This window comes from Sminthopsis crassicaudata, chromosome 1, assembly GCF_048593235.1.
Source record: "Sminthopsis crassicaudata isolate SCR6 chromosome 1, ASM4859323v1, whole genome shotgun sequence".
NCBI classification, from domain to species: domain Eukaryota; kingdom Metazoa; phylum Chordata; class Mammalia; order Dasyuromorphia; family Dasyuridae; genus Sminthopsis; species Sminthopsis crassicaudata.
In genome coordinates, this window is record NC_133617.1 from 418,381,488 (window position 1) to 418,400,080 (window position 18,593).

Genomic DNA, 18,593 nt, shown 5'->3' on the forward strand with positions numbered 1-18,593 from the left:
TAAACTCTCCTATAGATTTAACCTGCCAGTTAAGGGCTTATTCCCACCTCATGGCATATTCCCTTTCTCCAGGGTTAATTGTGAGTTCCACTGGGAACTTGTCTTTTCCTTTGTTAATTGTTAAAACCCCTCTCCTTGCTAACTATATGGTCTCTCAAATCTGTTTCTTGTATACCATTCCGGGTGTCTATTGTATCTCTTCATTTAATCTGTAACCTCTTCTCCTAAATAAATCTACCTTTTGTTAAAGAGAATGGCCCTTGTGAATTCTTCATATGGCTGAATCCCAACTTTTGGTGTCTACCTCTGATCCCATCACCTGTGTACCAGAGTTGTTGTGAATACCAAAGGAGAGAATATTTGTGAGCACTTTGTAGATCTTAAAGTACTGCATGAAAGTGTGCTATAAGTGCTAGCTAACATCCTAATATCGCTCTTTCCAATTGCTCCTACCTTTGCATCATCTGTCTCCTTTGATACTGCCCTGCCGTGTAGGCTCTTCTGCTGTCATTCCTGGACTATTGCAGTAGTCTTCTGGTTTTTCTCCCTTCCTAAAATCTCTAACTCTCATCTAGCTTCCACTCAGCTGTTATGGTCAGAGCTGTACTTTAGGAAAATTAATATGTCACCTCCCTCTCCCTTATTAGGTAAACTCCATAGCTCCCTATCACCTCCAGGATCAGATGAAAAATCCTATGTCATTCAAAGCCCTTTCTAATCTTCTTATACCCTGTTCCGCTATATATACTCTGTGATCTAGTGGCACTGGCCTCTGTCTTACACAAGAAACTCTATCTCCAGGGTCTGTTCATTTTCACTGGTTGTTCCCTATTCTCTGAATGTTCTTCCCAATCTCTTCAGAACTTAACTCAGAGGCCCATCAGTTGAGGAATGGCTGAATAAATTATGGTTTATGAATGTTATGGAATATTATTGTTCTATAAGAAACCTTCAGCAGGATGATTTCAGAGAGGCCTGGAGAGACTTACATGAACTGATGCTGAATGGAATGAGTAGAACCAAGAGAACACTGAACACAGTGACAAGAAGATTATGTGATGATCAATTCTGATGGACGTGGCTCTTTTCAACAATGAGGTGATTCAGGCCAATTTCAATAGTCTGGTGATGGAGAGAGCCATCTGCATCCAGGAGGAGGACTGAGAGGACTAAATGTGGATCACAACATATTGTTTTCACCTTTTTTTGTTATTTGCTTCCTTTTTTTCCCCTTTTAAATCTATTTTTTTCTTGTGCAGCATGATAATTGTGGAAATATGTATAGAAGAATTGCACATGTTTAACATATATTGGATTACTTGGTGTCCAAGGGAAGGAGTGGGGGGAAGGGAGGGAAAAAATTGGAACACAAGGTTTTGCAAAGGTGAATGTTGAAAACTATCTTTGCGTGTATTTTGGGGGAAAAAAGCTATCATTAAAGTCAGGGGGGGAAAAGACTTCACCTACCTTCTGCATCAGGACTTTTTTAGTCCCACCTTCCTTCCAATCCCTAGTGCCTTACCTGAGATTACCTACTGGCTTTCATCAAGTCTCAGCTAAAATTTCATTTCTACAAGAAACTTTTCCTAATCCTTCTTAATGTTGATGCCTTCCTCTATTTATTATATTCAATGTATCCTGTTTATATGTTGTTTGTATATAATAGTAGTTTTCATGTTTTCTCACCCATTAGACTGTAAATTCCTTGAGAGGAAAGGCTGTCTTTTGCCTTTTCTTTATGTTCCCAGGATTTAGCACAGTGCCTGGTGCATAGAAAGCACTTAATAAATACTTATTGATTGACTTTTATAAATTTCTCTGGATTCTTGTGTTTGTATTTAAAAGTTCTTACTTAGCTCAGTCTTTTCACCTGGAATGCTTAAAATGAATGCTTAAAATACTTAATATACTTATTAAGATCCATTTATATCCCTGTAAAATTATATTATAGCTTTACAAGGTGAGGGGATTTTTTTTGGTAATAAGCTTATAACGTTTGGTTTTTGGAATATTGTATTCTAAGATTTCCGGTTTTTAGCAGAAATTTCTTTGAATTTTTTTTTTTTGACAGTGAATGATCTGGATTTTGGTTATGACATTACTGAGACTTTTTCTTTTAGGATTTCCCTTAGGAGATGATCAATAGATTCTATCTTTACCTTGCCTTCTGATTCTAATAGATTTGGGTATCAACTTAGCCAATCTGAGATGTGTAGTGATATCTCAGAGTTGTCTTAATTTGCATTTCTCTGATCAATAGTGATTTGGAGCATCTTTTCATATGACTAAAAATAGTTTCCACTAATTATTCTTTTAATTTCTTTCTCTATATCTTTTATTTTATTGATCTCTTGCTTTATATTCATTATGTATTTATGTAGTCCCTATGAAAAATCCATTATTTTCATTTTAATTAAATTTAGTTGAATTATTCTTTCTAGGAATCTCTAGACTTGAAATATTTTTGTAGTATTGGTTAGTGTTTTCTTTACTCATCTCTCCTGCTTTAGTTCCTGAATTGAAACTTTGTGCTAGGATCTGCCTTTATTCCATACCTCTGGCTTGATCTCATATTGAGTTATTGTGACCTCTATTTCCAAGCTTTAGGTCCTCTTGGATCTTTGTGGTTCAGAGTGTTGGCTCTTGAGGGCATTTTCTGACATCTTGGGATAGAGTGTGCCTGCAAGCTATCCTGGCTGGAGCTCTGTGGAGCTTGCTTGGTCACAGCCCTTTATCCTGCTACTACCAGGAGTTTCCAAAAGGTCCTCACCGTGGAATGTTTTTGACTACCTGGGGCTTGGTCAAAAGAATCTTCCCTTATGCTGTCTCCTTACACATAGCATGGGAAGCTCTCTATGTGCCCTGCCTCAAATTTGCATTGATATTAACTTTGCTAGAGGGACCACCTCTCTTATTACACATGGGTTTCTGGCTAATTCTATAGTTATAGGGTAGAAGAAGTGACATACTATAATTTTTTTGTTGGATTTCTTGATCATTATTTGGTGTGGCTTGAAGTTCAGGATTTAACTGGTATAAATATATTGGAGCTAGGAAGTCCGTCTCCCCATTTAGACAATTGCTATTTTGGCTGACTATGTAGTATTTTTGTTGGTTTTTCTTACTTTACTTCATCAGTTCATACAAATTTTCCCATACTTTCCTGAATTCTTTACATTATGTTTAGTGAAGAAGTAGATCATTAAATGAATATACCATAATTTATTTAGCCAGTCTCTATTTCCAATTCTTTATCACAAAGTGGGCTGTTATCAATATTTTATTATAATTTTTTTCTTTCTATCTTTAACCTCATCTCTTAGCTATCAGTAGACTATATCAAAGGGCAAGGGGAACTGTCTGGTTCTTCAAGAATCACACCATAGAGATAACCTCTTATTTCACTCTTTAGTATTGGGAACTCTTCTTAAGAGCCTAATAAAAGCTACCTTCTAGGTGGCTTTAATATTGGGCAATTTTTTCTACTTAAATATTCTGTTCAATAAATTAGCAAATATTTTTATTAATTGTTTTTCAGTTACTAAGCATTTATTTTTATTCCTTCTTACCACTCATCACTATGGAGAAAAACAATAACAATAACAATCACAAAAATATCTTTTAATAAATGTACATAATCAAATAAAAGAATTTTTTACATTTGTTACATCCAGAATTATTTAGCAAGCAAATATTAATCCTCTACTGTGTTCCAGGCAATTTAAATATTAAGTTGCCAAGTTCTTCTTTCCTTCAAGTCCCACTTCAATTTTCACTGTAAAGAAAAGGTGATGCTAGGATCTCAGAGGCTGTGACACAGAGCATAAACTTCTAACAATATGGAATAGCTTTTAACATCAGATCAGTCTTTGTGTCTGCCATTCAAGGGTCAGCCTAGAGAAGAAGTTCAGAGAGACTCATTACCAGAATGTAGTGAACTACTAGATGATGAATTGTTTGGACCATAGCAATACATAAAGACCATCTACTAAGCAATAGAGGAAGTATGCATTAGTAGAAGTGAAATTGCATATCTTTTAAAATAGCATTGATGTTCTTATCATGTCAATATGGAGCAAAAAGAAAAACCAGTTTTAAATGACATAATTAAAAGGAGGTTTGGCCCAATGAATCTTAAAAAATTTATATTGGCAAGAAAAAGAGCAAGAGAATTTGGTCTAAATGGCTATTGGTGCACGCTGTTTGGCCATCTCTTAAGGATGGTATTATAGGTGACTTCTATGAAGCAGAAATCAGGCACTTAGAATAATAGAATAGTAAATGAATATTGGTTCAAAACCAATGTATGAAGACCCAAAGTTATTGACCCTCTTGTGTCAGATGTTATGTCTGTCTAATATCTTCAATAATATGTTTTAGGCATGCCAAAAATATTGCCACACTTATTTAAATCATAGAAATATAAAACTGTGGGGGATTTTGAGGGTTATATCAGGAAATGAATCAAAAGTATTGAGAACAAATTTAAACAAACATTCATTTACATGAGTGTTTTCCACTTTAAATACACTAGCCAAGCCTCACAAGAAAATGAACATCATTTCTTTGTATACTCACACCTTGTGTTTGACCCAGAATCCTCACCTTAATCATTAGGTTTGTCTTTAGATAACTTGTAATTGCTTACATATTCAGAGCAACACATGGAGATTTATTACCACTGAGGATAGTCAGAGGAATGGGTTGCAGAGTCTGACGGCAATTACCAAGAATGAAATCTAGATACATTTTGAGTAATGTCAGCCTCAATGAAGTAAATATCTAGTTTGAAGGTAGCATCTCACTTAGATATGTAATTTCCAATAGATTATTTTAAAATAAGTTGTATGTATGCCTTCTATGATATGAAATGTTTTCTCAAAGACTAGCAAATACAGTGAATTTTTAAAATAGCATTTTATTTTGCCTATGTAGAGATCCTAGATTCTTTTAGATAAGCTAATTAGGCACTGATGATATATTTTGACCTATTTGTGTTAACCACGGGATCATAGAATGGAAGAGTTGGAAGGAAACAGAGATGATTTAGCCCAATATGTCTCAAACGAATTTCGCCACCTATTGGGAGTTGACATATATTGACAGTTTGTAAATATTAATCACCATAGTCATGGTGAAACCTTGGGATAGGCTATACTCCTATGATAAATGATAAATGGGAAAATTTTATAACAAAATAGAGGACATTCAGTCTGTTTTCATATTTGGAAAAAGTCCCATTTAATAAGTATTTTTTATATGTAATTTTATATTTAATATTCTAAGCAAAAATATCACTAGTATCAAATCTTTCTCATGAAAATGAATTTACATTTTCTAGAATATCTTTTGCTGAACATGGTTTAGAAAATTCTGGTTTGATCTATTCCTTTATTTTGAAAGATAGGGAAACCAAAGATAAAAGAAAGTAAGTCACTTGCCCAAGAATAGACTGAGTTAGTACCCAAGCTGGCACTAAACCCTTCTCTCTTGACTCAGTCTTTGTTCTTCCCCGTGAACCACACTGCCGCTCTGTACCACTAAGAAGTGGTTTGTATTATTCTGGGTGTTGAAGGAATAGCCAAACTATAGTCTGGACACATACATTAGGAATCCATTCTGTCCCAGGGGAAGCTTCCTTTGAGCACTGAATTTTGCACAAAGCACACAAAATCTGGGAAGCATGACAGGAATGAGGCTTTGCTAACATGAGAAGGAGAGCCGCTGGGAAAGGGAGTCTTCTTGGCTCAAACACGGGTTTCTTCTTGCAGATTTGGGGTGTGTGTGTGTGTGTGTGTGTGTGTGTGTGTGTGTGTGTGTGTGTGTGTGTGTGTTTTCTCAGTAAAAGAGTGAAAACAGTTGGTAGCTAATATGATCCCTGGCCTGACTTTCATTACCCTTGGCCCGGCCTAGTGCTGCCCTCCAGCTCTTTAGAAATGTGGTCCCCAGAAGTGGCTGATCGGAAACATAGGGTGTAATGTCATCTGTGTTTGTGGAACTGTGTGAGAAGTTTGCTAGTTTTTCACGGGACTTAGGCCAGCCCTCTGTGTGGAGCATGTTTTTTATTAATGTCTTTCTCTGTATTCCTATCCCATAGGAGTTAAAAGAAGAATTCACTCGGATCCTGACAGCCAATAACCCACATGCTCCTCAAAATATCGTCAGATTCAGCTTTAAAGTAAGTGTCCCTTGGCCTGTCACCCAAAACCCCAGGTGTCTGAGAATGTCTGTTTGCAGTTTATGTCAAAGAGGACTGGTTCCAGTGCATGATAATTTCATAGAGCAGAAAGATATATTGGATTTCAAAAACTCTTTAAACCTTGTAATGTTAAGATGTTGAGATTTTACTAGGACTTTGCTTTCATTTTTCTTTTTTCTTTTTTTTTCAATATTAATTTTCCTTGTGGTCTTGTGTTGAAGAATTTTAGGAATTTCTCTTCATCTTTTTCCAGCAGCAAATTTATACTGTAGTGGGACTGGGGGAGATCACTTATAGACTTATAGAATTTTAAAGCAAAAAGGAAGCTGGAATCAACTAATTTTATAGATGAAGATAATGAAAAGTTGCACGATTTATTTACCTATAAGCCATTCATCTAGTTTGTAGCCAAACTAAAATCTTCAACAGGTCTCAGTTTGACTGAGATCATACCCATTTAGTAATTAAGGCTAGGCAACAATTGAAGAAAAGAATCTCCTCTTTCACCTAGTCAAAAAAAAAAAATAATAAATCTAAATCAATAAATCTGGGAGGGAAAGACCTTCAGGGTTTCTGGCCAAAGCAGAAATGACTGCTATTTACATTAATTCTGAATCAATTAGCTGGTTGGGACCAAAATGACATGACTATGTTATTGTTGCAGTGTGTCCTACTATGGCTGATCAGACCAATATGAACTCGGAGTACTCTGCCCACAGGTTGACACAAAAAGTCCTTATGAACATTTGGGATAGCTTTTCTAACTTTGTACATTTCACATTTCTTCCGAGACAATTCAATTCTGTTTTGCTCATAGAACACAACACTTTCTCTGCTGAGGGTGCACTATGGTGGGCGGTCCCGTGCCAGTGTCTCAATGCTAAAGTTCTTAAAAGAGACCGTGAAGACCGTGAGAGTGTCCTTGTATCACCTTTTCTGACCACCTTGTGAGTGCTTGCCCTCTGTGAGTTCTCCATATAAATAGTGACCAAATTGGGCTTAGCCTGGGACCTTTTGTTGGCCAGTCAACTAGAATCAGCTTGCTTTTGGTTTAAGGTCTGGATCTTAAGAAAGAAATCTAGCCAATAAACTCCAAGATATCTTGGGAGGGTTCAGAGATCAAAAGAAAAAAAGAAAGAATTGATGATGATGATGATGATAGTGACCATTAACATAACCTTTTCTACAAAATGCTTTACATGTGTTATCTCATTTGAGTCTCCCAGTAGCCCTGTGAGGTAGGTCTAACAGGTACAAGAATTATTTTCTTCATTTGATAATTATGGAAGCTAAGGTCAATAAGATTAAAAGATTTTCCTGTAGTCAAATGGTCAGTTAGTGTCAGATTCAAACCTGGGCCTGGGATTCAAATCTGAGCCTTTCTGACTTCAGGTCCAGCAATCTGTCCACTGTGACATGGACAATGCCCCTCAAGTCTAAAACTATGGCCCAGAGCGCCAGCTGCCAGGCCAGTGCTACTACAAGACTATGTTTCCTTCACCATTCCCAGGACTCATAGGAATTTCCTATTTTGGAATTATTGTAAAAGATTTATTTGTGTGTGTGTAAATATCTTTGACATGTTGGTATATGTAGGCATAAATAGGTACCTCACAATCTACTTTATACATACACATGTATACATTTGACTCAAAGATGGCTGTCTATCTACTCTGCTACTGACTTCCCATACACATGTGTGTCTATATCTACATACATGTATATAGAGTATTACCTAGCTGCATACACTATATACAATTTTGTATATTATATATAAATTATATTTACATATACATTATATATGTTTATATGTATATTTATACACATATTTTGTGTGTACATTATGTATTTGTATGTATATTTATATATTATAGTTACATGATATATTTTACATATACATTATATCTATATACTCTGTATGTATTTGTGTGCAACTAAATAACATAAGGGATGGAGACACCTGGTATTAGGGTTCAAATCCCACCACAGATATATATCCCAGCTATATGTCCCTGTCTGCATCATTTAACCTCACTCAGATGGCTTTCTCATCCATAAAAAGGAGATAATGGCATCATTCTTACAAAGTTGTGAGGATCAAATGAAATCATGTGTATAGAATACTTTGTAAATTCCAAAAACCCTATATAGATGCTAGTTCTCATTATTACTGTTATGCTTCCTGTATACATATGCTGTACTAAAATTATTTATATTCTCATACAATCGGGATGCTCAGATATGGTCCTGATAACTGTCCTCACTATAGAAACTGATAAGGATTTTGTTTCAGCATTGATGGCATCACCCTTATGTGAGAGGTGGAGGTATGAATCGTCACAGCTGATAAAAACTGTTTGATTAAAGACTGTTAATGCTTCCAGTGAGGCTCCAGCCTCTGTGTGGAGTCTGATCACCTTCACATACTGTCTATTCTGCCTGTTTCATTCAACATTAGTTTCTCATTTCCATCTCTGGGAATCCCATAGATCCCTTCAAGTTTTAGCTCAAGTGCCACCATGTCCTTCAAGGAAGCTTTCCTGATCCCCTCTCCTTGTTAAGACCTCCTGGAACTCCTTTGTATCCATTTTGCATGTCTTTTTGTATTCCCCTTCTCCTAGTAAGGAATAAGTTTCATCAGGTTAGGGACTGTTTTCTTTCTGTCTTTGTATCCACAATGCCAGATAAATAGCAAATATGTATGTTGATTGATTTACTTTAAAAAATATTTGATATGGTAGAGCAAAATGCAGTGTCTGAGATTCTCTGAGCCCTATAAGTTATCTCCTGTGCATTTGTCAGAATCATCCAAAATTCCCAATAGGGTGACCCCCATTAATAATTAATCGTTATTATCAAGGGAGCCACAAAATGGGCAGCTCTCCTTGTCAGACATACTTGCCACTGTCATGGAAGATGCCCAATTTAAATTTAGTCAAAGAAATGCTCCTTATGGATATTGATCTAAAGGCTTCTGTTTGTGGATGATAGGCTGATGTCATCAAGCCTCAGGCCATTGCAGAGTCTTTTAAATGAAATCCATAACCCTTTAACCATCCATACATGCAAAACCAAGTTGATAGATTATTGTCCAGACCTTAATATCCAGGTTGTACACAGAAATTCCTTCTTGGAGAAATACAGAGATCTTTGAGCAAAGAGATGATATGCTGTGACCCATAGATTAAGAAGATTATTTTGACAATTGTGTGAAGAATACATTGGAGGGAAGAGAGTATCAGTTAGGAGTCTATTGAAGTAATAAAAATAAGAGGTAGCAAGGGCTTGACCTAGGATCATAGTGCAAATGGAAAGGAGCCAATAGATTTTAAAATGCTAATGTTATAGAAGTTAAGTTGACTGCATTTGGTAACAGAATGAGAAAAAAAGGTAATCAGAGATAGATGAGATTTCTGGATTGAATGATTGGGAGGATTGTGGTGCCGTTAGCAGAAATGTAGATGGTGAGAGAAGGGTAGGTTTGAGAAGTTAATTGATTCAGTTTTTGATATGTTAACTTAGAAATATGCTACTGTTACTAGGAAGTATACCTTGATCTATTAAAGTTCAATACTGGAATGAAATGAAACATTTGTAGACTAACTGTTAACAAAAAGTTTTCCTTAGGTGGTAGCGCCTCTTCCCTCAGACTCCTAATCAGTAGACCAACAAAGAAGTTGGGAATTTACAATCTAGTTCATTAATAACATATCCTTTCCCTACTATGGCTAAACAAAATTCCTTTTAAAAGAAAAACTAGTCTATATCTGCTTTTAGCACAAAAGTCCCACCTAGGCATTTAGAGATATAGGATTAGAAATTAGAGTAAAGATTAGGACTGAAAGGGACAAAAGACTGGCCCCTCATCCCTGGGTCAAGGGGCCTCTGGCTTATAGGAAAATGTTGCTTAAACTAAATTAAGGGAGTGTTATGTTCAGACTGGGCCCCATCCCCCGGTTCATGAGAATCTAGACTTTCAGAGAAGTAGGTGTCTAACCAAATCACAACATTGCAAAACATGCCGACACTCTCGTCCAGACACTTCCCCATTGTAACTGAGAAACTGTGTCACCACAAGGCTGTACCAGGATGTGGTAAACAGGATTAAAAGTGTACCTCACTAAAGGTTCGGGGCTGATCTCTACTAGCCTGTCTAGTGGGGTCAGTCGCTGGCCAGCTAATAAGTGATGACTTAAATTGAATAATCTGGTCAGAGCTGTCTATCTCGTGTCTGTCCATTTCAGGACTGGTTATGTAGATTTGAGAGTCATTAATACTGAGGTGATGAGGAATACCAAGAAAAGAGAGAGGAAAAGAATGTAAGGAGATCTAAGATGAGCTTTGATGAATACCTACACTAAAGGGGCAGGAGAAAAATAGAAGAAAGAGAGAAGGAGCAGTCAGATCGGTAAGGAAGCAATGAGGAGAGCAATTTCATGAAAGCTGAGGAAGAAAAAGTATTGAGTGGTATAGGATTATTGATGGTATCAGTATTCCATCCTCCAAGGGAAAGTCTCTCTCCCAGGAAATCCACAGAAGAAGAGCTAAATATCACACAAGCTTCACATACAGGAAGGAAGAGAGAAAACTAGAGGGCAGAGTTTCTTCTTTTAAAGTCTACGATGAGGGGGTTTCTTCTTGGGAGATTAACCAGTTTTTTTCGATATAGTCTCTCCCTATCCTATGATTCTTTAATCATAACAATGCCTAGAGTTTGCTATGTTATCTTCCAGATGACAAGCCTTTCAGAATCATTCTACATTTGTTCCCTAGGAGAGCAGTGCATATGCTACTTTTGCAGGCTCATGAATCACCTGGCATGCTCCACAGGGCTTATTCCAATCCAATTTATATGAACAGACAATAGATTGGAAGGATTTTAGTACCAGAGAAAAGTGTTGAAAAATAAGAGCAACAAAAACATGTTATAGGCAGAGTAGAGGGAGCTGGTAGATGGGGAGAATTGGAAGATGAGAGAGAGAGAGAGAAGGACTGATGGGCAAGCCAGTTCTGGAAGAAACAGGTGACAAAATTAAGAGTAGAGAGTTGTCTAATCTACCTTCTACCTGAATATCCATAATAGTCAACAATAGCAAGCAATGCTCAGACAAGATGATCCTCAGAGAGTATAAATAAGATGCTGAATCATCAAAGAAAGATTCCATTATTTTCTTCAAACTTTGCTTACTAAGGCAAGGAGAAGATTAAGATTTTTTAGAAGAGTTTCCCTTCTAGTAGTGTAGAAAGAAGCTAGTGATCAGTTGGGTTATGTCAGTGTAGTTATTTAAGGAATTTTGTTTCCATAGTCTTCATTATAACAGAATTTCCTGTAACATGATGGGCAGGCTGTTAACACCCATTGGTTTAGATGTACTTACAAATTGCAAGCTCACAGTTAGAACAAATGAACTCATTGTGAACCAGCAGGGATTGTAGTACAAAATTATTGGTGATTTAAAGCATTCAGGCTTCAAAATATATTTTCAAAAAAGCCAAAATGTTTGTATTTGTTGATAAGTTGTAATTTAAAAATTATCTATCTATCTAAAAGAGGACTGATCATGAAACAGTGAGTGTGGAAGATGGAGTTGGAAATTGGGCTTTAAATCTTGGTTCCTCCATTTGCTACCTAAATGGCTTTGGGCAGCACATTTTACTTCTCTTAGATTCCTCTTTTCTTAAATGGAAAGATTAGCATTCTGAAAAGCAATTTCAGAATTGCTTTAAATTTACTAAAATATCCATAACTTCTGACCCAGAGATCTTCCTTCTGGGCATATATCTTGAGGTTTGTCTTTGACAGACAAAAAAGAAAAATGTCAAATACACTGAGATATTTATACATTTTTTTTTTTTTTTTTTTTTTTTTTTGTGGTAGCAAAGAAATGGATACATAGCAGATTCCCCCTAATTAGGGAAGGAGTAAATTGTGATACATAGAGTAACAAAAGGGCAGCTAGGTGGAGCCACAGTACAAGTGCAGGATCTGAAGTCAGGAAGACTCATCTTCCTGAGTTCAAATCTTACCTTAGACACTTAACTGGCTGTGTGACCCTGGGCAAATCACTTCACCCTATTTGCCTCAGTTTCCTCATCTGCAAAATAAGCTGAAGAAGAAAATGGTAAATTATTCCAGCTTTTTTTTTTTTTTTTTTTTTGCCAAGAAAATCCCAACTGGGTCACGAGAGCTGGACATGATTGAAATGACTAAACAACAACCATGGTAGACAAGGAAAATGAAGTCACACTCTGAGGTTACAGATCTGTATGACTAGCAGGGTGACAGGGCACTCAAGAATAAAGGAAAGCTTAAAGAAGATTTGTGGAAAAAAACAATCCTGCTTTGATCATTCTGAGTTTGAGATGCTCATGGGACATTACTATGGACCTGTCTCTGGGCAGATGGAGTGGGACCGGAATTCAGAAGCAAGATTAATAGATTTGAGATTAATTTGTATAGACAGGTGCTGAGAACTCCCCAAGAGAGTCTATGCAAGGGGAGGAGATAAGGACCAAAAATAGTCCCCTGGGCAATACCTAAGCTAAGGAGCAATAGATGGAAATCCAGGAGACTAAGAAAAAACACTAGAGAGAAGACAACAAGGAGAAATAGTATCACAGAGCCAAAAGGAAAGAACATTCAGGAAGAAGGTTTGTTCAAAAACTGCAAAGTAGTCAAAGATGAGGACCAAGAAAAAGGCCACAGGATTTAGCAATTAGGCTCCTTAGATTGAAGAGTGTCATTTCATGGAATGGTGGAATAAAAAGTTGGATAAGAAGAAAAAAGAAAAAAGGAAACTCATCTGGACAATTATTTTTTCTAAGAATTTGGTGGTAAAAGGGAGATGAGTTATGAGATGATAGCTTTAGGGGGATGGGCAAAGTCAAGTGTCTTCCTTCCTTTCTTTCTTTAAAATTGGGAAGATCTATGTATCCTTCTAGGCAGGGGGGAAAGATCCAGTAGTTAATGAAGGTTTGAAAAAAGGAGGATATGGTACCACAGAAAATGTGCATTGATACTATAAGGTTTTAGAGAAAATAGCTGGAGATGGGATTAAGGACACAGATAGAAAATTTGGTCTTGGAAAGAAGAAAGCCCGTTTTTTTTCCTTACAGAAAGAAAAAAAAGGAGAGAATATGAAATAAGTTTTGAGACATGAAATGGGGGAGGACCAGGAGTTCTTCTTGAATGGCCTTTATTTCCTAGAAGCAAGAACATCTGTTGAGATAAGCTGGGATGGAGGACACATTAAACCTTGAAGAATTGGAGGACACATTAAACCTTGAAGAATTAAAGGTGGGTTTGGACCAGCCACTGAGAAAGTAAAAGAAAAGATGGCCAAAGAAGAATAAAACTATTCCTCTCTAATAATGGAGTCCTAATTGATATTAAGTGATATACATTTGTTTAAAAAAAAAGTCTATTGGATAAAGTACTTGGGAAGAAGTCAGGAAGACCTGAGTTCTAATTCTGCCCTATATGCTTATTAGCTGTGTCATTCTGGGCAAGTCATTTAATCTTCCTGTCTCAGTTTCCTCATATGTAAAATGGAGATAATAGCACCTGTCTTAAAAGGCTGTTGTGAGGATCAAATGAAATAACATGTGCTATACTTCTTAAGACTTCAAGCCAGATATTATTATTGAAAGGCTGAGGATTAGCAGGACATAAAGAATGGTATTAGGGGCAGTGAGGTGATGCAGTGTGTAGAGTATGGACCCTGGAGTCAGGAGGATCTAAGTTCAAGTTCAGCTTCAGACTCTCACTATCTATGTGACAAATCACCTACACTGATTGCCAGTTCTCCAAAATAAGTGGTCATCATAAAAGGGGACAAGGTGGAAACTAGATAGCAATATTGAACAGGTAAAGTATGTAAAGAAAGGAAAATTAGTCTAGTACACTAGGAAAATAGGAAGGGGTAGAAGTAAAACAAGTTTTGTTGAACTTAGGAGGATTGAGGAAGAAGAGAGAGAAAAGATAGAATTAGAGGGAAATTTCTGAGCTCAGAATCAAGAAAGAGGCACTCTCATGAGTGACAAAAAAGATATGGGGTATGAACATTCTTATGAGTGATTAGGATAGGCTGTGAAACTTTAGGTCATAGGAGTCAAGGAGAATGAACATGGAGGTGACATCAACAGATATACTGAAGTCCCCAAGTACCAGAACAGAGTTTGGGAGAGAATAAGCTTTCATAGGTACATAGATCGGATGAAGATAACAGGCCTAAGGCAACTAAGTGATTTGTGCAGGATAACACAGGTAGAAAGTGTTTGAGGTAAGATTCTAACTCATGTCTTCCTTGCTCAAAGACCAGCACTCTGTCCTTTACCAATGCCGCCTAAATCATGTAGATCATCTGTCTCACCAGCAGGCAGTGTGGAATCGGGAGACCTATATTCAAATCTTAGCTCTGATGCTTACTGTGTGATTGTGGACAACTTGCTGCCTCAGTTTCTCCATTTTGTAAAATACCAACAACAGTATTTGCACTAGCTCCTCAAGATATTGTTGTGAAGAATGCTGTATAAATTAAAGTTGTTAACCCAGAGAATCTCCCTTTCACTATAAGGATTCCCTAGGCTATAACAATGATGTGTTTTAAAGGATGACCAACTAGCCAGGCAATTGGAATAGCTCCTTAGCTAAGAAGCTCCAGCTGCCTTAAGAAAATTTTAGTTTCTAGCTCCAATAAAACTATAGTTTCTAGATCTTATAAAAGCATTATCCTGGTTTAAAGGGAAGAAGATATAGATGCAGGAAGACCTACCTCTTTTTATAGTAGAGGTATCATAGTTTATAACTTTTAAAATCCCAGTCAGAGCAGAACTAATTTTATAGTAGTTTTATAGACATGGAACAGGTTCAGTCTTGAGGAACCTCTTTCTAAAAGGTTGATATAACTTCTGTTTTGACTCTATCCATCAAGAAGATGGTCACAGGTCTCATCTGAAACTGTCTTATTTTTGGTTCATCTCTATGTGAATTCCAATCAGTTTATCTACAACCATACAGGGCTAGCAATAAGTATTTTGAACACAAAGTATATAAGGACATAAATAAAGCTTAAGTCTGAATCTAGTAGCAAGGTAATAGTAACTAATTAATTAATGTTAATTCTCCCCTCTCCTTTCCCAGGGCTAACAGCCCATCCGCACATAAACTTACAATACCAATAAGGCAAATCTTATCAAATGAAAAGAATTAGAGAACAGCTTTTATTTCATAGGAGAAATAATCATAAGTTTCAAAGGGGGAAAAAAAGAGAATTCATACATGCAAATGATGCACTGAATTTTCCTTTTGTGAACATGGAAATGTCCCCTGGTGGCAGAAAAGCACCATGCCTTTCATTTAAGAGTTCTATATTGCTCCTCCTCCATCTGTGGAAATTGTAATGAAATTTATTTACCCAAACATTCTCTTATTGCATTATTTCTAGAAACCATTTAGAAATACTAAGTCTGAATAGCAGCATATAAACATCTTATCTAAGATTATCTTATTAAGATTTATAACCTAACATTGTTCAAGTTCTTCAGGAAAAAAAAACAACCATTCAAAGATAAGTATTTAAAAGGGGAGGGGGGAAAGCAATCATCCCCTACCCCTTCATTCTCTAGCTTAAAGTAACAGGATGATGTAATAGAAAATGCTTTCTTTTCCTATGAAACTTTCCTGGAAACCTTCTAAAGCTATTAACACGGTAGGATGGCAAATTGGCCCATTAATAAGACTTCAATAGAGCGGAAGCTGAGCTAGAAAATACTTGACCCCTGGAGCCAGGCAGCTTGGCTCATGCCCAATGTTGGTCAATGTTTTGGACTCTTCCACAGAGAGACAAAGCTTAGCACATTGATCAAATTAGTTAGTCATACCCTCTCACATACTACAACACTCTGACTCCATCAAATGAGATAATTTATGTAAAGCACTTTGCAAACCTTAAAGCGCTATATAAATGTCAGCTGTTAGAAATATTGTTATCAACTTCAGTCAGGAAGACAGATTCTTGACTTTGGCAAGAAATCCAATTACTATCCAGCACATTTACAGAGACCCTGAGTTGTAGCCTTTCTTTTAGATAAAGTAAGAACAAGTTAAGGTGAATTGTATGGTTATCTGCAAGGTTTTCATTTTAAACTCTTATTTCAGAGTACAAATTAATAATAATGAAGAAGCCTGCCACCTGAAGTTGCCCTTTTCACAGAGAAACTGAATGCATCATTCATGCATCATGCATCATTCCCAATGAGTAAAAGTGGAATTCCATCTGGCTACCACTATTAGCAAATGGGAACTATATCAGGATGCAGTTTGTCAGCTCTTTACAATGCTTCAAAAAAATGTTATCTGCATAAATTTCAGATGAGTGCCTAAAAAACAACACCCAGTTCCTCGTTTATTCATGATATTGTTTATTTACATTTTATAAAGGGATTTGTAGTGGAGAGGGTAATTTGAAATTGGTGGAGTAGCAGGAGGGATTGGCTCTTAATGTATGGAAGTCCTCCTGACAATTCCCATTCTTCATCAGCCTTCCACACTTGTATCCCTTCCCCTTCTGCCATTAACATCCCATCTTGGTGTCTACTTCCAGCGCACGCCGTCCTTCTTTCCCTTTTCTGTATGTTTCTGCACTCCATTGAGTGGTCAGACTATTTACTGTGAACTTCAAAGACAAAAAGACCAGAGAACATTAAGAAACCATCTAGCCAGAGAGGAAGGCTGGAGAGGGTGATGTTACCAGGTAGCCTGCTCCAGTATTGCTGTGCCTGGACTGCATATGGGAGCCCACAGACTTTTTTTTTTAAGTGATTGGTAATGCTTGTCCAATTGGCTCTTACATAACTCATTTCCTACTTGAAGAATGGCTCAACTTAAAAGTCTAATATCTGTGGAAAATAATCTGTGGAAAAGTCTAATATCGAATCATTTAAAAGCGGGCAATTATTTGAATGGTAGCCTATACTAAATATGAACTATAGTCTTATGGGACCTATCTGTAATAGAGTATGAACAGAATAGAGTGGATTAGGAAAGAGTTCCCATCCTGTCCTTGGGGATTCAACCTATTGAAAATGATTCCAGGAAAGATGACAAACCTAAAATGGAGTTTTAGCCCCCACATTCCTGTTGGCTTTTTCAAATGGTGTTCTTATTTAATAGGCCAAAGGGACTCCTGCCTCATCCAGATGAATCCAAAGCTGGAGGCATGTCAGCACACCATATCAGAATTCTTGCATAGAATCTAGTCCTTTTCTAAGGCTCTGTGAGGTTTAACTGTCTGGAATCATTGCCATATACTTAATGAGAGTGAGATGGATTGTCTTAACATAATTGGGATCCCCCTTCTATTCAAACTATTTAAATTTCTTTGACTATCTTGGGAGACAGGAATTTTTACTTTCATGGGCCAAGAAGGGACTTCCCAAGATCAAATCACAGTTGAGAAAGCCATACAGAATTTGGCTAATTTTAAGCCAAGGGGAAAAAAATGCCCTTCTTCTGAATTATTTAGGTATGAGTTAAGATGACTCTCCTAAATAAATAAAGTGGACATTGAGACTGAGACTGGCTGAAATTTTGCTCTGAAATATAAAATAAAATATGGATGTTTTGCTATCAGAATTTCCCTGGAGTTTCTGACTAATGGCAAAAGTACAGTATTAGAAATCATGAGAAATCATTTCTAGCATGCCTCTGTACTAACTTGGGTGAACTTAGGTTCACTTAATCTTATTCTCATTGGTTAGAGGAATTATTCTGATGATTGCTAAGGTTCTTTCTGGCTAAAAAACAAAAACAAAAACATTGATAATCTTAATATTCCTCCTGAGGGGAAGAAAAAAATTGAAGAAGATAAGGGTAGAAGCTGAGTGATCAGGAGAATTGTGGTATCATAAACATAAATAGAGAAGTCAAAAAGAGAAGCCATTTTTGGAACGAACCCCCTCCCCCCTAAAAAAGTTTAATTTTAGACATATTGAGCTTGGAGGCACCAATGAGATTCATGGTAGAAATGAAGAGATGAGGCTAGAAATGCACACCTGAAGCTAAGAAGAGGTCAAAACATAGATTTGGGAGCCATATACACAGGATTAGTCATTGATGTCATATTTTTTTTATATTTTATGATTTTAGCAGCCATTTGACTGCTATAATTAGCTAGAAAGCCACATAAATGTCGTGGCTTAATACAGTTCTTTTTTCCCCTGCTTGCTTGATGCTAAAATATTTCTACAAGGGATATTGGTCCTTTCTAGTTGGGTAGTAGTTGATTTGCATTTGAAAGTGTAATCAGGATCAGAAAATTAACTTAGTGAAAATCCTACTGTAACTCTTCACATGCACATTCTTTTTTTTTTTTTTAAACCTCTCAACAATAGC

At 36.7% G+C, this 18,593-nt stretch overlaps 1 protein-coding gene across 1 annotated transcript in view; it reads left to right on the plus strand.

The window, feature by feature from the left end:
- The window catches only part of DNAI1 (dynein axonemal intermediate chain 1), a 264,230-nt gene that overhangs the window by 72,382 nt on the left and 173,255 nt on the right, over positions 1 to 18,593 (plus strand). Inside the window, exon 4 of the mRNA XM_074280236.1 lies at positions 6,098 to 6,178. Within this exon, the coding sequence (XP_074136337.1) occupies positions 6,098 to 6,178 (81 nt within the window). The remainder of the gene's footprint in view (positions 1 to 6,097; positions 6,179 to 18,593) is intronic.